Genomic DNA, 21,450 nt, shown 5'->3' with positions numbered 1-21,450 from the left:
AGCACTTAATTTTTTTGTGCGCTGCCTTAGTAGCTAGCGCTCGATGGCCCCTGAGTAGGCGGAGCCAGAAAGGTCTATTCGCTGTTTTCGTGGAGTTTCCAATCGCCCTTGGCCATGGCGTCGCACGTTGAAGTTGAATCCTCTGTTTCTATCGTTGTTCGCTAAAGTTCCACAGATCGCCAGTTGCAAAATATACCATTATCATAAGTGTGATAACATAAAAAAGTCTTCGTATTTTAAGAATCTACGGTGACCGAAAAAGGAAACGTTTAACTCAGTGCAGTATTTTCCTTTATGTGTATGTAAGTACACATTTTTGTTCCACATTTGTCGTCCGTCGGATCCTATTCAATTATCTGCTTGTAAATATAATTGTGGTTGTAATATAACAATTATCATTGGGACAATATGTTACTGGGACATTTTGTCCTAACCAGCAACGTTAGCGGCAATTGAATGGTAGCAGTTAGTCTTCAGGATTAGCTGGTCAGACTGCATCAGACCCGTCGACCGGCGAAGCGTAAAACGGAAACCTGTGAATAAGCCACAAAGAGGGCTATAGTATTTGATTTTCAGATCCCGTGCACCGGCGTCGAGTGGTTGCTTTGCACGAAATCGCTGACCAACGTTTGACGCTGTTCAGTCGCTGATAATGTCCCCACTTTGTCGTCAACAGAAAATTGCCCGAAAGCCCCAAGGGTCTATGTCGGTCTGGCCGAAAATGCCCGTCACATCGGGAAACTGCCCAAGGGTATCTACATAAATCGTATGCGTATGGTTTAAATTCTCACGGCATTACACGTTAAACCCTATTCGTACGCGTCCAGCTGTACGCTACATCGAGCAAGTGTTCTGAAGCCGACTACGATGACTGCTTCTGATACGCTACATTCATTGAAAGTGCGTTGTTTATCAAGTTATTGGATTTGAATGATAACATTATGTATTATATTCTCATTAGAGTCAATGGAATGATTATTGTTTTTTTCGTTCAAGTGATTTGTGAGTGGCATCGTACGGTATCACCACGGACGCACAACAGCCTGCGTAATTGTACGTTTTTGGACCTGTTTTAAATGCTCTTATTGTCTAATCATGTTTGTGTAGGGAAATCCCACTGACAGCCGCTACCCACAGCAACGCCGATCTCGATCCTTGCTTTAACCATACGATCGTATTCTGTTGTATCTTCGAAACGCACGCCGGCCACATTTAATATCTGTCGAAATCTTCATCATAATTTGCCTTTCGTAATATTGTAGCAATGGATAAATAGTATAATAATGCAATGATGCTTTTCGTGACTGCAAGGTTACACAGGTTTGATAAACACAGCACGAGCGATACGCCTCAACGGGAGAGGCAGTCTTCGTTCAGTATCTCCAGAAAAGAACGTGCGAGAAGCATGGGAGGAGGGGTCATGATAGAAGAATATTGGGGGCAATAGATGACCCATTGTGTGGCCAAGCCGGCCAACAAGACGCGTGGCTGTTTTTACGCAACAGACAACATAACCTCGCGTAGAATATGCATGAGGACCTGTGGATGCGTGCGCGAGATTACCGAATAATTCTTAATAACGACTTAGTTTATAAACGTACGACGATAACACCACAGTAGGAATGATGCAAATTACGCACTGGCTACGTGCCAAATACGCCTACTTAGATTCTGTGTGCTTGTACGCGTAGAAATTCAGCCGTGCTATAAGGTAATCGCTTCGTTTAAAGTTAGAATACGCATATTCAGTTAGTATGCATGATCTAAGCACTGCAAGACTATTGCTCCTTCGCGTGTGCCACAAACTTAGTCTACGTATTTTCACTCCATAGACGAGATTAAGTTATAACTACATTTGACCAAAATCAAAACCGAGCACTATTTTCACAGACGAACAACATAATAACATCTGGACATAAACCCAACGCACCTTTTCAATGATCTACGTCAAAACGTATTTCAGCAATAACGTCAGCGAGGTACGCATAGTTGACAAGGGTGTGAATAACTGTGATTTACTAAATAACAATATTGATCCAAATCTGTGTGGAGACCGAATATTTCAGACTGTTACATATGAAGAATCCTTTTCATAGAAATAGATTGATGAACTTCAGTATGAGGAGATAGTATCTCAAGTGTTTGTTTATTAGCGAAACACTCGCAAATAAAGAACGTTGTCGAGAATCACAATATCTCTCCTTGCTATTTAGCATACTGGATTTTATATAGGTACATTTATACAAAAACTTATCAAAGAAGATAGTGCGAGAATTTCGAGCGATGCTGTTACGCGAAAAAACGACCTACGATTTGGGGTATTATCGCGAGTTCTATAGGTCATAGTGTCACCATCATAGTAAAGACGGACACAGTAAAGATTACAGATTTCTACCGACGGGACATCCCTTCGATTATTAGGCAGCGTCCTGACAAATCTATTGATTTTTTCAGTCGACCACGCCGAGACGTAAGCATTTTTAGTAGGTAATTATTTATCATTTCACGAATTCGTTAGTTGTTCGCAGCCGTTTGTCGTAACGGCAGCATGGCAAAAAATTACGTTAAAGACGAGCCTATTTCTCTTACGTTTTCCTTATGTATCCATGGTAATTACACTTTCCTTCCTGTTACTGTGATAACTTAATTTAAGGTATTACAAGATTATTAGAAACGAGCTGGCAGACTCAAGTGAATCCTTGTGAATTTCAAACGACGAGGATCGCAACTGACTGGAACTTGTATGTACTGGACGATCTTCTACCTAATAAAAGGTATAGCTATATTCACACCTCAACGTAAGTGTATAGACCTCTCTGTACTTTACATTGCCGTATGTTAAATAAAGAAAAATCAAACTTACTAACTATTTTTTGCAACGTACTAAAGCTCGAGCAGATGTTGTTTAGCCACATGCCTAGATCGCTTTACTATCTCTTTCCTATAGACCATATATCGTATCTACTGATCGTACTTGGACGCTTCCCGAGCTTCTGATTTTTACGTACTAACGTTAACACCTCAATACTTTTGTTGTTCATTTCGTCCGATTAGACTCTCGTGCTACGGAACGTCAACCGAATGGCCGAGGCGATAAGTAACCCTAGCAGTAAACTGCGTTAAAAGAGAAACTCAGTGGTTTCGGAGCCACATCGAGCAGCGGAAGATGACATCATCACTAACGACGTCGTTGTAAAGATTCTTTTTAATAGTGCTCTATGTTTGCATCTGCTCAAGGACACGACGGATCTGATCTTCAATAGCTAATCACGGATCTGGCAAGTGTTGCGGTGTCTATGAAATAATGAAAAGTGTCCTGCATTTTGTAAGATTCAGTCCCGTCGAGTCGTTTTCGAGTAGGTCACTGTCTTGATGGGCACCCGCAACTTTCATTTTTAGCAGATCTGCTTTCCGGCAAGCTCCCAGATAAACCCACTTCGTCCTTATCTAGCACGATTGTCAAAGCAACAGTAATCGCCAAGAACTTCGCCCGGCCGTCATACGAATAAGCACTAAGTTCGATTGTCTCTTGTCTGATTACCGGCAGCAATGCTCGAGGACTTCGTAAGACAAGTCTTGGCGGCATTGACGGCCGTAGGAGCGGTTTCACTACACGACACCTCAGGTTGCCGCACATTCTGTCTCTCTTATGGTGACTGTCAGCGAGTTCAACGCCCGCCTTGACCAGCCGAATTCAACACGGTTTACGGCCCCCTAAGATACACTATAATTATTGGGTAGTTAATTTCACTACGACATTGACTTTCCTAGGACATGTAGAAAGTTCGGTTATCGACATTTTTGCGACCAGCGTAACCAGAAATGAAATAAAGTTTCAGGATGAATACTATTCTCGGTCAGAGAGCGCAAGCATTCGGCTTCACATAGTGACAATGATAGACCTCACTCCAGATTGCACCTACGCGGATTGTCAAACGCTAGGCTCCATTGCAATGCCCAGATGTAGAGAAGCTTACGGAAACGCGCACGCGACGTTTATTCTGTAAATGAAATGATCAATATCGAACCCTATGCGCCGCATTCAGTTGAAATCCACCAACCTCCAGTACAGCCTTTCCGATTACTTCAGAAGCATAAGTCGTGGTTCAGTTGTGTTTGCCGCCTTGCCCGAATAGCCCACATGGTCTCCAAGCTTAAGGCCGAAGTATAGTTCGAGTTCCACCCTTTTGTCTCTTTTTAATACGATCTGCCGGAAAATGTCTTGCAACAATGCCTTGAACAATTGGAGACCTGTTTTATCACCGTTGCACAACGTCATCATAGTTAACGTATCACGGCAGTTTGGCGGCTTATTCTATTGTCTCGCCGACCTAATAATTCTCGGAGATGCTCGCGTCAAGCGATACGATTCCACCTGCGGGCCTTTTTTTTTTTCGTCAAGCGTGATATCCTTCAACAAGACTTCACAGTTCGGGAACCAATGCGAGGTCTTGGGAGGCGGCACAACAAAAAAGCGACCGATCCAAATGAAATCCGCAATAAGCAGTTCAGGTAGTCTACTGTTCTGGCTCATCATAAGACGGCATTATTTAATAAGAGTCTATATACTGATACATTCTAGCCTTGTGAAGAGATGCTTTCCTGTTAGTGATTTCTAAAAGAAAAGGCCGACCCGACCGCGTCGTCATCACGACGGGATAGCGAAGGGCTTGTTTTAAACTGCTATTTGGTTTACTAACTAAGAAACTGAATAGTTACTTGAAAAACGTACACACCAGCCCAAGGGAGTAACATGAGTTATGGGCAGAATATTCCACAGAAACGGCATGTAGAGTCCTGACGGCGGAAATCCTAACCACGCCACGCAATATGTTATACGCGGTGTTTATCGACTCTAAAATAACCTTCGACTTGGCGCACAGAGAAAAGGTTACAGTCACAGAGGTGTAAATCGGTGACCTATAAATGTGCTTAACCTCCCGCTATAAGAAATTAGAATAACAATCGACGACAGAGTGGCTGAACTCCGACTTTTCACACAGACAACTAATGTGGCTCAGGGGCGTAATATGTGCTTACTCTTTTTCTTCATCTTGGTAATGGAGCTCCCTGATCATATGAAGAGGCCGCATAGATCAGTCGAAGTCATCTTTTATGCGGACGATTCGGTGACGTACGAGTCTAACAGGTTCCAAGTGACGAAAGTTCTAGTTTGGCACCACGCGGCAATTACAGATTGGGAACTAGCCGTAAATCTTGCGATGAAGGTTAGAAAGGGGGCAGGACGGCGACCGCTTGTACTAAGTTACCTTTTGCCTATACAAAAATTTCTTTGGCCTCATCATTGAAAGGTGCAGGAACACGGTGTTGGCTGCATAGATCATCAAAGCGCCTCATCGCTTGTTCCTCGCAAACGCTGTTTACTTATTCAAGCTAGAGGTAGCTTGGATCGCAACGTACATATTATGCGTCATTTAGGAAGATTTCAAAGTAAAGTATTTTGAATAAATAGATCGCGTCAAAACCTATTTAATCAAAAGAGCGATGGAAGTACACATAATGATTCGACATCGCTTCGCGTGTCTCCTAACCGACTCATAACTAACCGAAGACCTACGTCGTTGCTTTGAGTTCACAGCAACGAAAACCTTCAAAACGAACCTTATGAACCAGGAGCGAAACTTCAGGGAATTACTAGGGACTTTTTTTTACTTCGAGTTCGATGGGGAACAGCCGGGTGGAGAGGGATGAACCGACTAGGCAAACATCTCATAATTTGGCTCATGTGTTTCATAGACTCTGCAGAAATCCAAATTCCCACGAGCCTGATGATACATAGAGGCGCAGACGTAGAAGAAATCGTGATAGGTTTGATGACGCTGGTTGCTGTCTTGTACCACCGGGCAAATCTGTCACACTAATCTTATCTATCCAACAAGGCTCGTATAATCCATATAACACGAAGTGTTTTGTACGCCCATTGTTTTATTGGGATTTCCTGTTATTGACCTATGAACTTTTTTGACTACCAGCAACAGTGACTAAATAGAATTTGTTAAAATATTTACAGCAGTTTTCTGACAGCGGAATCTCGACTCCTATGATAGTGCTTGCCTATTTAAATCTATTTTAAATCTGATAGATCACGCTTTCCTTGGCTTTTATTTCCATGCCGGATCGTTCGCGAGGCATGTCAGAGCGAGGCTCTAATGCCATTTTTAAAGGTGATAGTATTTCTAGTTTTTCTCTCTAGATTTATATATATCTGGACGTCTTGTATAGGTGTGTGTATATTTGTTTGTTCATTGGTCTGATCTGTAGTTGTTTTGCTATTGACGCCTCTGAAACTTTTACAGTAGATACCGCATTAAAGCAAGCAAAATATTTTCAACGAATGTTAGCCACTTGAGTGCTGCACTCATGTTTTATATGGCAAGACAGCGTTGCAGCAAGAGGTCCACGGCAGTGATAACGGATCCAAGTACTCATTAATAAGCGAGGGCGCAAACTGCACCCACTATCAATATGTCAAGCCATCACTAATAGTGAATAGATCAATGAATAGATTGTCATGCCTGGCTGACGACTTCACGGTCATCCGGTTGTGGCCCACCAAACAGCGACGCATTCGAAGCAGATGCTGGTGCTGGTAGCGTGTGACTGTGTTGGCAGTGGAACTGTTGGCCATTTATGGTAACAATCAAGGAAAAAAAAAGAAAAATGCGGCCGTATACCTACGAGCAGGCTCGCTAACCAGGGAAAGGTAGACCGTTTCAGTCTGCCACAGAATTATAGCCCGTCTGGTCAACTCCGGACATCAGCAAAATTGGCTTATTCTAAAACAGGTCGACCTTCTTGTCGTGGCAGTGTCGTCAGCAAACACAAAGGTAAAGTTAGCTGGCAATAGTGGATTATTAGCAGAAGCAAACAACGGAGCAGTATCGATCGTACACACAGTTGGTTTAACAAAGGCGTCCGGTAACTTCCGCCCTCGGATCACTCCGTCCACGAAACAGCTCCTGCAGAGGATCGGACTGCGACCATCAGTAAAAATCATCATCATTACCGTCGTCGTCGTTGCGGTCTGCTCAAGTGACGATGCGAGGCAATGCGCAACCCGGTACCTGATGATGGTCGAATCATTCGATTTATACTATAGTCACTGCTACAACTGCGAGTAGTAGCGATAGATCATTATTATTATGTAGGTAATGGCCACAATGGAACGAAATGCACTATATTCTGTGCAATCGCGGTAGAAATGACGACGAGAAAAGTCGACGAGCCCAGCCGGCCCTCACAAGTAGCCTGTCTAGAGCGTCAGTCGTTGCTTGCGCGAAGGCAACATAGCGGATCATGAACAGAAACAGAAGTTGTCTTCGTCACTCACTGAAACACACACGTTTTGTTACCCCACCCGAAAATTGACTCGGTGATACACGGAGCCAGCCAGCCAGCCAGCGAGCGAGTGAGAGAGAGCTTCAGAATCAGGAGACGAAGATAAGTCACACAAGCGATGAATACAACTGAAGCTTCGATATTCATGATGATAATATAATGATTGTGATGATGGCTGAAGGTCGAATGCACATGAGCGTGTCCATAGTGGGCTCCGGTTTACGCTGTTGATCACCTATATACTGCGTATGGTGGTTAAGAGTTCTGTAATTAACTGGCTGCCGTTGATCGACAAATGTTGACAGGATCCAGCGACGCCTGCAACGCAATATAATAACAACAGAACAAGAAGCAGCAGAAGTACTGCAAAAAAAGCTAGCGAGGCCGACGGCTCGATAACGAAGGATGCCATACCCGCACAGACATGCTTGTTATAATGACACTCGCCAGTAGTTACATTTAGCTGTTCATAATGGCCCCAATCATATTTAATCAATAATAGAAGACGACAATGAAGAACAATTGCATTGTTTTGGCTACCTAGCGGGAAACGATAGTTGTTTTTTACGATAGTACAGTGTCAATAGGGCCGAGCTTAGCTTAGGCTCGATTTCCAAACATACTGCACCCATATCAAACTATATGGTTTCCTTTTGTTTACTTCTTATGCATCAATATAGTATCACATCGATTTGGCTGTCCTATTTCTCGGTGCTGCATTGCATTCACAAAGTAAATGGTTTTTATCACCGTAGCGTCGGCGACTGTTTCTGATAGCCTGCCTGTTCGTATGGCAATACTGACAATGTTCTTCTGAGCTTTCTTGCAATAGAATAACTGGCTTCAACAGAACTAATTACAAAAAGGCGATTTTTAAGTATTGAAACCTTTTCGTCATGTACGATGGTTGCCTGTTTCGTGGTCAGATGTTTCAAATATAAGAAGAAAGAACTTTATCGATACATAAAGAATCCTATTCTAACGCTATTTTATTGAAAAAGCAAAAATTACATTTTTGCGGCCCGTAGCGGGAAAAGCACCGGACTGATAGCTACCATGCCTACCTGATTTAATTATTCTTTGAGACTTAGTAGTTTTTCCATATTATTTGAACTTTGTTTGACTAACATGTTTGCCACTGTACTGTATCCTACGGATATGCCTATTCAGGACTAATCACGACGAACTTTTAGGCCATTTTTCCCGTTTAATGGAGAGAAATCAGATTTCTGGCTTCACAAAAGAACTTACCCCCAAAACTATCGACTCTAACCCTATATAGGTGCATAGCTTTTATTTTGTTGGCCAAGAACACGATAGCCTTAGGTAACTCTTGCCTATGTTTCAGTTAGACTGACAAGCCCGTTAACGATAGGCGAATAATCCCTGTGTTTTTACGGTACGTAGCGTTGTTGACATAATCGGGAAGACCTTCTAGCAATTACGCTCACTTGAACGTTTACACGATTCGACAACAAAAGTTTATTATATAAGCGAAAGGTCTGCTAGATCTGGGAAACAAGTGAAAACCTTTCGCAGGCTAACCATTGCTGCGGAACTTCTTCGCCACTATAGGCTGCACGAAGCCTCGGCAATTTTAGGCTTGAGATCGAGGCCGGCATTATTATACAGGTAGTGAATAGCAAGAATTTTTCGACCGGTGTACTAATAATAACGTAAGTGTACATTTCCTTTTTGCGATTGAAACCCTTTACTAATTTTCTCTAAATGTCTAGTTATATTTAATTGTATGACCATATTGGTTTGTTTATTAAATGAGAATGTTTCGTCAAGCTTTAAAGGAGTATGCAAGTTTAATAGGCTTCAGTAGACACGGAGGGATTTCACCGCGCCGCGGACAGTAAGCAACGGTTACAAAGATATTGAATATAGGTTTACAAAACATGATATAATCTCTTAATAGATTGACATTCTTATATCCACAGAGAGTGAGCTAAAAATATAAAAACCACTTCATATGTACTTAAACTTAGATCACCTACCGATCCTACCTAAGCGTTTACCGTTCCCTCTGTAAATCTGCTTTCAATATGCTAGCTTGACCACTTGGTTTTGTAACGATTACGGGAGTTTTTGCATGTTAAGGATTTGCTGTTCCCGTACCTTAGACGTACGTAGGCCTCACGTGCGATCTTATATCACATTCATAACATAGAGCAACATTATCAATTACAATGCCTAAAAATCAGTCACATCTACGACATAAGCGTTCGCGTTATAATTGTTTCTAGTTGGCAGTCTCCAGATTTCGGCAGACAAAGGGTCTAGAATCTTTTTATGAATGGTTGCTACTCTTTGTGGTCTCTGCATTTATTTAGTAAGTCATTCTACTATGGATGCATTGTACAAGATTAATTCCAAGTACAAAGCTTAACTGAAGTTAAACTTTGTGTATTGGTTATAGGCTAGATTATTGAAACTATCGACGAATATTGTACTTTTTTTAAGTACAAAATCGGCCATAACAATGGCGTTCCTACGCCTCACGATAGATGATTTGGCTAGCACTATGAGAGCTAGCTCGGGGGTTTAAGATAGACAAGCTAATAATGTCGAATCTCAACAACAGCCTAATAGAAGAATACACGATGCGAAAAGAATACACATTAATATGGCTTAAATACTGTAACTAAGTATATACTGTGTCATCATCTTCTATAGTATCAGTCTCAGTATTTCTTGAATCTTTCAACTGGGGGAAATTTTTATATGGTCAGAGACCCGCTTTTACCTTCCGATGTAATTGAGCTTCCAGTTAGATCGCATGAAAATTTCTGGCGACGTAAATGCGGCAATGACCCACCCACTTAGCTCAATCGGGCCCTAGGCGGTGTCAGTATACGGTCGTGGGAAAGGATTTGAAGGAACCATTAAGGATCGTTGTATAAAAGCTCGTCATCGTAAAGGCGGAATCAGTTTGTCTCGCAGTCAGCTAAATATAACAATTAGTCTACAACATGTTCGCTGTATGTGCCAAACGCTCACCGTATCCACACCCATTTTGTAATATAGGATAGTGTTTAACCCAGTGAGCGTAAAATCACTTTCGTTCTGCTCCAGACCACCCTGTTGAGAGGCTCTGCCATTAAGGCAACTAGCTGTTGATTTCACCTACTGCTATTTATATGTGCCCATCGAGTTTTTTTTTTCGAAATCATAACATGTATTCTATTTTTCTCTATCCTGTTTGTTTCCCTTAATATACCTTTTGTAGAAAATTGCTCTCGTCGGCCTCGCTGTCGCTGGAGCCCGCGCCACTCACCTTGGCTATGGTCACGCTGCCATTGCCGGTCCAGTTTATGGCCATGCTTTAGCTGCTCCTGCATATGGTCACGCTCTCGCTGCCCCCGCGGCCACTTACGGACACGGATACGGCCATGCCGCCCTCGCCGCCCCCGTGGCTAAGGTCGCCCATGCTCCCGTCGTCTCCTCATACTCGACCATAACCAAACACGTAGCTCATGCTCCTGTCGCCAAGGTTGCTGCCGCCCCCGTTTTTGCTGCTCCGGCCCACGGCCATGCCACTTACGGGTATCACGGAGCTGCCCTAGCCGCCCCTATTGCCAAGGTTGCCCATGCTGCGCCTGTCTTGGCTGCCCCCGCTTACAGCTCCTATGGAGCTCATCTTGCCCCCCCTGTGGCTAAAATAGCTCATGCTGCTCCCCTCGTCTACGGCCATGGATACGGACATTATTAAGCAGTTATCTAAAGGCAGACTGTGATACAATTTGTAGATTTGTAAAAAATGAAATAAAAATACTTATTGTCGAACAAACGATGACAAATTTGTTGTTGTTAACAAAATAGTGGTAAGTAGAATATATAGGAGCATGTTTCGTCGGTGGACCGTCCTCAGTAATGGAGTCGTCTTGGCCAGCTTGTTGCAGAGCTAAACATTTGTGCATAGGTGCAATTAAGAGGAAAACTCAATTTATGCTCAAGTTTTCCATAATTTAACTTTATAAAATGATATATGTAAGAACGATATTTTTACGTTGATTTGTGGCTTCCAGACACGGAGATCTTTAATTTACGGAACTTTGGTGGCGTAAGAAGCACCTCTTTAACGGAGCACCTACTGCGCACATAAATAAATTTCTGAATAAAACTAACAATAATAATTAAGCACTCTAGGTAAGACGCCTATCAAAATTATCATCAAAATAGTCGATTCTTTAAAATATTATAAAGCCTTACTCGAAACAGGTCGGGTACTTGTAGAAAAACAACAGCACGATATTGACATGGAGGCAAAAACACGTCGTTGTATTTTTCTAGAAACTTTGAACGCCTTCTCAACACAAAGGGAATAAAGAACATGATCTTCGCCGAAGGTATGGTACAATGCTGTTTTTAGACTATTTAAAGATATTTTTTATTTATGTCTGAGGGATAAAATAACCATAATTTCAATGACCAGCCAACTCCATTTGTGCCGAAGTAGCTGAAATTACATGTTCTAAATTAATAACCCTAAAAAAAATGAAGGGGATGCGGGAGAATTCGTTTCTAACTTTGACAGGTGAGGCACTGAGTCATTCACTCCATTGTAATAGTTGAACACTAAATAAATAGTTTTCAAAATGATGTTCACACAGGAAAAATATGGTTTATTAAATCAAGGTAAAAAAAGAGGACCCCTAATAAAACGACAGAACGGTCGTTTGCCTCTACGGCTATATAACTAACAGCTAAGTATCTGAACTAATATCGCAAGCATCTAGCTGATAGGTTAGAGCTTCTTAAAAAATGTAGATTAAAATTAATTAAACAGAAAAAATGGGAAACTACCAAAAAATGGGTCAATACTGGATTATTTTACTTCTCTATCCAAACGTCAAACAATAAGATTAAATGAATCACATACGTGTTTCGGTAATAATGTTATATATCAATAACGTTACGAAAGCTCTTGTTATTATCAGCTGAAAATACAGGGTAAATATACAAGATGAATATATAGCTAAACATATAGGATGAATAAAAAAAATATTTTTTTTTTAATTTATCTTGAAATCGTTAAGTTTTAGAAGGCTATAATAACATGAAAAACATGTGCTGAAAACATGAGATTTGCTACAGCTGGCACCGATCTTAGAACCTCGAATAGATCCCCTTACAATTTTCATTAAGAAGGAGTATTACCACAGTAGAACTCTCGCCATAACCTTATAATCCTTTTTATATTTGATTATATAGAGAACTATAACTCTTATAGCGCTAAACTTACTTCATTGAAATTGAAAAAAAAAAAGTTGTTTAAAGTTTTTTAAATCGAAAGGAAACGTACGATATTTAAAAAACCTCGAGCATTTAAGACATGGTTAAATATTTCAAAATATGTTAATAACTTTTCGGAAAACAAGCAGAGGTTCTAGTATCACTGAATGGTGAAATAAAAAAACATCTTCACAAAATAAGAATAAGTTAAATAAGGTCGGTAAACATTTTCGATATACATTATTGTTGATTTTTATTAAGTATAACAGGAACTACTGCACGCTATCATAGACTGTGCCTACATGTCGGTAACGAAAATCAGTTAAGGTCTTAATCAAGTTGGAAAAGCTTTAAGTTCTATATAAGAAAAGGTATAAGTCTTATTTGAAATCAAAAGATCTACCGAATTGATTAAGACCCCTTCCTTATAGGCAACGATCAAACTTAGTGTTAAGTTTTAAGAAGGACAACTTAAGAAGAAGGTTATATATATATATATACATACATATATATGTAAATAGAGCAAACTTTATTTCATCAGGAAATGAGGCATGAGTTCGCTCACAATTTACGCCCATATCACCTTTGTCGCTCTCTAAATTGTATCGTTTTCCCGATGAACTAGATAGATAATAGTTATTTCAGAGGTATATGTAGCTAATTATAATTACAAAGACACCGGAAGACACAATAAGGTTTGAAGCTAAATAAAAGTAGGACAACTCCTGAAAGTCCCATGGCGTAGTATACAATTAGTAGATATGTTCGATAAATTACTTCATTATTACAGTTAGTGAATTACTGGTCAATGAAGTAACCCCTCTTGGTCTTCTGAGAAGCAAATGTTTTGGCCTAGTTTGAAAACGTTGCCTACACGATTCTATATTATAGTTTATTTAATTATACTATATATTATATTCTGAGAATAGTTATAGCGTTTATAAAAATACAATCGTATTGATGAAATGTATGAGCTAAGGAAATTTAATTTTAAAATCGGTATGCCTGATTGGTGTCCAATCCGATGCATAACGCTGCTTCGTACTTAAATCATAGCGTATCTCGTGCAGATACACGTCATCCGTACCCAATGAAAACCAACTATCCCACATATGATGGGATAAAGCCCATGCATTTGTCCTGCCCTTTATTTGCTGCCCGTATTTTAAAAGTCAGAATCAATTACTACTACTACTACTACTACTACCTCTCTGTCTATGCACTGAGAAATTTCGAATATGCAGGAGTGATGAAAAACTTGAATCTGCTTTTTGAATCCTCTACAAATAGTGGTGTACCGTCCAAGGAGATACACATCTTTGTGCAGCAATCGATGATGCAGGAACTAATCTCTGATTAAGATTCGGCCGTATATATAGTGATATATTTGAAAATATACATATAAACCGCTCATATGCCAGCGGCCATAGTTCTAAGTTTGCTAGCAGCACAGAAGGGGTTTCGATCTAGCGTGGTACTTCACGCTTTGAGAAACTTATAGCTCGTAACGTATTTTTAAATAGATCACTGCTACGGTTCGTGTAGAGTTTCAGGATTAACCTAATACTAAACATATCACCCATTATAGTGCGATCCGACCACCTCGACTAAAAATGGTTCCAAACTATCGTAGTGTGTCAGTGTCAAGCATTCGAAGAACTTCTTGGTATGAAGCTTATTAAATTTGTCATATCAGAAGATGGCACTTAAATTAGTTCACTACTTGAATAGAATGAATGAAGTAGCACGGACAGGCGTAATACCACCGAATCTATTTTTTGCACTTCGTCTTGTCGGATGACGGTCTCTCCTGCTTTCGCATTGATGCCATCATCCCGTTAGCCGTCCAGTACACATCGTTGGTGATGCGCGCCGAACGATATAATCGTATGTGTTCTGCTGATCGGATTAAGCTGTCACTACGTTTCGTGTATCGATTGCCCGCCCGAATTGACTGTGCCCCTGAACCTTTATCGGGCAACGGTTCATGAGCTTCGAGTTTTCGTTGTATAAAAATCTATCTAACAGCAAATATCAATACCAGTTCGTCTCTTTGACATAAAGCAATACAAGCAAGAATCAAACAGATATGTTCGCTGTATGTAACGCACGGCTCCACACTCAGCATGCAACGTGCATAATTTCTATGCATGAGTCCATTCTATGGTTATACGCGTACGCCATTGCGGGCAGCCTGATCGTGATTCAACGAATGATATGTTCTTATTTCAACTGAACTAGTACGACAAGACTTCAATTGAAACAACATGTCGTACGAGGAAGTGCGAAAGCGGAATACGATTTGGAAAATCAGTGAATCTCGACCGTAATAACTGGCAACGACTAACTTTAAACGGATTAATAACAATTTGCTTTTTTAAGACTAGACGTTTTATTGTGGATTTAGAGAAAACCGCCTCGGGATCTATTGCCGCTCCCCCTTACGCTTTTGGGTATGATTCCGCTGCCACCAGCGCTGCCGCTCACAGTGATACTCCGGCTGCTCCTGCACACGGTCACACTTACGGAGCTCCCATGGCCGCCTACGTACACGGATACGGCCTGGCCACTCTTGCCACGCCTGTGGCTAAGGTCGCGCATGCTCCAGTCGTTTCCTCGTACTCGACCGTAAGCAAGCACGTGGCTCATGCCCCTGTTGCCAAGATCGCTGACAACCCAGTTCTTGCGGCTCCCATCTACGGCCAATCGGCCGCCTACGGACACCAAGAAGCTGCCGTTGCCGCCGCCCCTATTACGAAAGCAGCTGCTGCCCCTGTCCTTGCCGCTCCCGTTTATAGCCATGCCGCTGGCTACGGATATCACGGAGCTACCCTTGCCGCCCCCATTGCCAACGTCCCTACGTCTGTCCTGGCTGCCCCTGTTTACAGAACATATGGAGCTCACTTTGCTGCCCCCGTGGTTAAGGTCGCTCATCAAAGCCACGGACACTACTAAGCCGGTCGTTGAGAAGCTAACTGTAATTTTGTAAACAAATGCAATAAAAACATTTGTGTTAACACAAATCACGCGAGCAATATAGTAGATGGATCTGAAAGAAAAATAGAACAATTTACGCTAGATCATCTAGAGCCATTGACGGATAAAGAACGATGAATAACTGAAAAACTACACGTTACTAATAGACTACCTTTGGTAACGATTTATATCAGGGGCTTCGTTATCTATGCTTCTAAGCTGATCGAATATAATCAAATAATAATAAATTTAGGGGCGACGATATGATTTGTGGCTGAAGATCGATATTTTATTTATCGAAGATGAGGGCGCTAGTGGCATGCATTTACCGAAGGTTGGTAAAAAGATTGATCAATAAAGGAGGCCGTTAATGAAAGAACGGTCTGATGCTAGCGCCATAATTTCAACAACGAAAATCGGGAGCTATAAGGCATTAAAAGAGGTGACTATATCTTAGGGCGTTAAACGGTCAAGTAAGTTTTTATAGTAACGGAAGCTTTAACGAAACCGAATACGGTTGATGCGCTCACTGGCGACTCAGTATGAGGTTCATCAAAACATGTGGTATCACATCTCAATGAAGACACTAGAGACGAAGCTGAAAAACATTAAAAATGAGTTCCTCATGAATTAAAGAATCCTATAGCGAAGCGATTACTAACAAACAACCACACTGTTATTAGATAAGTAACTTAAGTTAGTGTATGCCACCCATTAAGGAAGGATCGGGCTCGAAATGAAGCCGGACAGGTGAGGAAGTTCCGTATGAATTTGACTACTTCCATATGTTGGAACACGCAACAACTGACAACTTTTCATTGAAGCAAGCCATCGATAATGAGATTAAGTATGGTAATGTAAATCACAAGTACGTGGCCATCAAAAAGCTTTTAAACGGCTGGCCTTAATATAATCATTCTACCTATACGGTTTAAAAGATATTCATGCCTTTCATCCGTTAAATAGCTTCGAACCATTTAATAAGACATCTAGTAGATAACCTAACAGAAAACGAAGTAGCAGAAAGGCAAATTTCTCTAGAGCTTATTATTGGCTAGATAATGCTCTCACTTAAAAATGTGCTGCTCGGAATGGTATTTGAACAAACCAGAGATTCTGTTAAGGATAACTGTGAGAACGTGTAGTTCAGTGATACACGAGTTCACGTCTACGAAAAATAACTATTGAAGAACAATCTTCAAACTCAATGAATTTGTCAAAAAGGATATCTTCCGTAGATTCAGTAGCATCTGGCTACGTATACGTCAAAATATACAAATACAATAAAAAGACGTTACCAAATTCAGTTTTAACGTATCATCCATTTAGGTGTATTCGAACGTAAGCAAATAGCAAAACGTACGTCTTAGCTGCCGCAATCTTGACATATAGCTGCTTTCAAAATGGTTTCGTTAGGTTACTAATTCCCACTTTCAGAGGAAGCCATGTTTTTTTTTGGTACTTTTCATTGTGTTCATATAAATTTCAAGAGGCAACCTTGACAGAAAGAATAAACATTCTATCGAAGTTTCCACTCTGTAATACACGTATATCTATTGGCAGTTTTGGAAGACCCATATTCTAGTACTATCGTTGACCGTAACTGTTTTGTACGTTAAACGAACGTAAGCACGTATAATGGTATTTCTTAAGATTCAATCTTCCGTCAATTAACAAATTTAAATATTGTTTTATTGTTCATTACTATACTTATTTTTCTACTCCATCATATTATTCCTTGGAAAAATATGAATAGCCTATTTGGCCTTTTGCCAACCTGACACCCCAGGTCGACACATTGGATTACCGCTAAAAAGCGTTTTCTTTGCTGGGTCAACACTATTTTATTATATAATTAATGGATCATTGAACAAAATTGAACTAGAGAAGAGTTCATCAGAGGATTTTGATAGTGAAACGATAAAGCCATATTAAGAGTAAGGGTGTTTGCAACCATACGCTTGCATACATACGAACTGTGACCACCGTTGAGGGACGTCAGCGTGACGTGAATTCGTAGCGTGAGATGATTTTATCCTCTCTCGAGATCTACTATCAGCTAACGTCGACTTCTGACAAAGGCGATCGAGTTCAGACATTCGAGTCGATAATAGACGTGTGAGAACTTTATATCCGCATGTAAAATGCGTGTGTTACTTCAACACTGGTCGGTCTGCTAGACAAATGCGCAAGATAATGGGTATGGTGGCGCAGACTCAGATTTCAGATCGGACATATGAATCAAGTACATATCTTGGGAAAGGTTGGAGTTCTGCTAGTGCTTAACAAACTTCTCTATGCTTTGACATTTAATGAGATGCCGTATGATAGTATGAATTTGCCGAACGAATATATCTTTCAAAGTTTCCACGACGTTTCGTCTATTAGCTATAACGCCGTCCAGGCTATGCCAGTCTGTGTTGGGTCGCTAGAATCTTCTGTAACTGATAGTCACCCATCCGGTTCAGTAACGTATGACGTCGTCCATTACTTTGGGGCGGCGGTAAGAAGATGGCAGCCCTTGCCAGTGCAAAGTTAAAGTATAAAAGCTGTTCAGCTAACATTCAGAATCACTTGCAACAAATTCTAAAACATTCAACATGTTTGCTGTAAGTACGCTAATCGGTGATAAACTGACAACGGACAATAGACCCATTTGAAAGTTGTGTCCTATAAGTATGATGGCCTCGTTTCATTGTATTTGCTTGTTGTCTCTAATGTGAGTTATCCTTACCATGGGTTGAAACTCCTGTAAATGCATATTTTTTTTTTGCCTGACGTTATAGAAGCTCGCCGTCGTCACCCTCGCCGTAGCTGGAGCTTACGCTGGAGGCATCGCCGCTCCCGCCTATGGCCTTGGATACAGTGGCGCTGCTATCACCGCTCCCGTCTATGGAGTCGGGTACGGCCACGCCGCTGTAGCTGCCCCCGCCTACGGCCTCGGATACGGCCATGCCGCCATTGCTGCCCCTGTGGCCAAGGTCGCCGCTGCCCCTGTCGTGTCTTCGTACTCAACCGTGACCAAGCATGTCGCTCATGCCCCTGTTGCTGTTGCCGCCCCCGTTGCTAAGGTAGCCGCTGCTCCCGTTTTGGCTGCCCCCGCCTACGGATACCATGGAGCTGCCGTCGCCGCCCCAGTTGCTGTCTACGGCAGCGGATACGGGCTTGGCTATGGCAAGGTCTATTAAACGAGCCAATTGCTGTACGGTCAGATAATCATTGCGATAGTCGTGTACAAATAAATGTAAATTTAAAAAGCATATGTTGAACTTTTCACTTATAGAGAATTCACAGTAGTAGTAAGTAAATGAAACGGTAAGCGGAAATACTCCATTTGGTTTTTGTCAAAGGTCGCTGGCATAGTTGAATCCCCTCACTTTATGTCAAACATAGCAATCATCACCGATGGAAATTTCAGCGGGTTTGAAGCTTTTCTTTTTCTGATCCAAGGCGTGAAGTGTCCAGCAATTATGAGTCGTATTATACAAAGATTCTGAGATTTGATTAACGAAAATTGATACGACAAAGCGCAACATAACTTCGCGGTGTCGTTTATCGAAATTTTGTTAATTAATTAAGTGCACAGTTACCAAAGTTTCATACGTGCTAGCCTCATTCGTATAGTATTCTTTAAGCACTTCCTAGAGTGACAGGAAGGATGGCGTCAATTCAAAATGCTGATCCAGGCACTCGAGGCAGATACAATTCATTGTATTCGCTTTTTGTCTGTCCGTAGCAGCATTCAAAACCTCACATTTGAACGTATAGATCGCAGCTAGAACATTTAGATTCTGTAGGTCGAAGGTGACCTTTAGTCTTGTCTAGAACAAGATAGCCCTTTTTAACCTGCTAAGCTGGCCACATAGGGTTATTATGATCATTTTTAAGAATAATTATTTGTACGAATTATATTTTGTGTCCAAAGTTTTACTTGTAGAAGAGTTTTTTTTTTTTTTTACCGCAATAACCGCAATAGGCATCCTTTTTGGACAATTTTTATTCGTTTCAGATGTTAAGCCGTGATACTGAATAAGCGTTCAGAAAAGGTGCGACCTTAGACGCACCTTATTTTCCTTATAAATAATGAACCCTGCTAATTATGTCTGCGTATTTGAGTAACGCGGCAAGACTACATCTGTGTCCCGGGCAGTCGACTCTTTGCAGATTTGATCGTATTGCTTCGACAAGTTGGGAATGAGTACCGTCTAGATTTTGAAGATCGAATCGTCGTAAACGCAAAACGCCCTCGAATACTTATTCCCAAAGCCACTTTGCCATTAGCGCCGGTGATTGAAAGTAGTTTACCTTTGAAACGGGTTAAGGCCTGCACGCTTAGAAACCGCCGAAGTTATATCGAGGGAGGGAAGATTTTTACAAACTCACTTCTTTACGTCCGTACAATCGACGAAGATATCACAATTAAAATTGCGATACGTGAATTTATGTCTAATCTATAAAGTGTGTAGCTCTTTTTGGACTAAATAAATGAGAGAAGCTTCTGTGCGAGGTCTGCCAAGCGTAATATGACATCTTGGTCGTTCAATTGGTGGCTTTCGGAAATGGAACAGAATGTGATTTACTATATTTCGGGATAGGTACAAATCAAGAAGCATATCTTATTAAACCAAATTTATCCATATACGTATGATAAGTATGCGATGAATTAAGCCCTCAAAGATGCATCGACCCGATTTATTATGAATCCAATTTGTAGAACGATTAAAAATTTATAGCTTAGCTTTTGGCTTACCCTACTTTTAGCGGCGATGGTCAGTGACTGGTTAGTTTTGGCATAGCTAAATATTCTGTGTCAGTTTAGTAAGCGTTCAGTGGGAGAGGATATGATGTGCGGCATCCGGCAACAGTAGCGCCCATCCGACCACTGAGAACAAGAGAACCGTATAAATATCCGTCGTAAAAGTTCAAGATTAGTCAACTTGCAGACTACGTCTTCGATTCATCATCATGTTCGGCGTACGTGTGATAAGTTTTTGCATTATCAACCGATATTCAAAAGGTTTTTCTTAAATGGAATGATACGCTTCATTTACTATATGATCGTTTTCTGTGCCAATTCCTTTTGACATTGTTGTTTGCTGGTATACAGACGCTCGCAGTTATCGCCCTCGCTGTGGCTGGAGCCCATGCTGGAGTTGTTGCCGCCCCCGCCTATGGTCTTGGATACGGCCATGCTGCCCCCGCCCTCGGAGTCGGGTATGGCCACGCCGGTATAGTTGCTCCCGCCTACGGAGTTGGATATGGTAGCGCCGCCATTGCTGCCCCCCTAGCTAAGGTCGCCGTTGCCCCTGTCGTTTCTTCGTATTCGACCGTAACCAAACACGTGGCTCCTGCCCCCGTCGCTATTGCCGCTCCGGTTGCCAAGGTCGCCGCTGCTCCCGCTTACGGATACCACGGAGCTGGCATCCCCGCACCTATTGCCGCCTACGGTCATGGATACGGCCATTACTAAACGCATTTAGACCCAACACCTGAATCGAAAGCTCCTGTACCTCCTTGCGGCCATTATTAAGCACTGGTGGACTCGACTAGAGCAAAGTGATCTGTGAGACCATTTTTAGTTTCAGATCTGGCCAAGAAAGAACCTGTGATTTGTATAAATAAATGAAACGAAGCAATAACTTTAGTGGCATGGAAATCGAAAGTTCTAGGTGTACTCCTTATTGGATGTATGAATCGAGTGCAGCATACCGTTAGGTTATTCTGTGTATACAGAGTTAATTTTTGTAAAGCTAAACAAAAAGGGTCTGTCCATTGCTGATATCATGGCAGGCACGAAATGTGACAATAGCACTAACATATGCATGGTTTTTTACACAGGACTAAAGCTCTTAATACCAATACTTCACGACGGCA

General features: G+C 41.5%; 2 protein-coding genes across 2 annotated transcripts; both read left to right on the top strand.

Moving 5' to 3' along the window:
• Positions 1-10,263: 10,263 nt before the first annotated feature.
• On the top strand, positions 10,264-21,238 carry LOC111249856 (uncharacterized). The gene is made up of 4 exons (XM_022804274.2): positions 10,264-10,346; positions 10,595-11,074; positions 14,983-15,519; positions 20,684-21,238. The coding sequence occupies exons 1-4, from the start codon at positions 10,338-10,340 to the stop codon at positions 21,044-21,046; spliced, it is 1,389 nt and encodes a 462-aa protein (XP_022660009.2). The 5' UTR covers positions 10,264-10,337; the 3' UTR covers positions 21,047-21,238.
• Positions 18,061-18,836, top strand: LOC111248959 (uncharacterized). Its single transcript, XM_022802119.2, has 2 exons — positions 18,061-18,185; positions 18,363-18,836. The coding sequence occupies exons 1-2, from the start codon at positions 18,177-18,179 to the stop codon at positions 18,762-18,764; spliced, it is 411 nt and encodes a 136-aa protein (XP_022657854.2). The 5' UTR covers positions 18,061-18,176; the 3' UTR covers positions 18,765-18,836.
• Positions 21,239-21,450: the final 212 nt, after the last annotated feature.

The sequence above is a fragment of the Varroa destructor genome, unplaced genomic scaffold (genome assembly GCF_002443255.2).
Source record: "Varroa destructor unplaced genomic scaffold, Vdes_3.0 BEIS01000004.1, whole genome shotgun sequence".
NCBI lineage: Eukaryota > Metazoa > Arthropoda > Arachnida > Mesostigmata > Varroidae > Varroa > Varroa destructor.
Note: the sequence above shows the minus strand (reverse complement) of the source record. Positions and strands in the feature narration are given on the sequence as shown.

Bases quoted from the DNA above. Each gene is read 5' to 3' on its own strand.
- LOC111249856 (XM_022804274.2), top strand. The intron at 11,075-14,982 runs TAAGCAGTTATC...TGCTTTTTTAAG, and splicing joins GCCATGGATACGGACATTAT to ACTAGACGTTTTATTGTGGA. The intron at 15,520-20,683 runs GTTAAGGTCGCT...GCTGGTATACAG, and splicing joins CTCACTTTGCTGCCCCCGTG to ACGCTCGCAGTTATCGCCCT.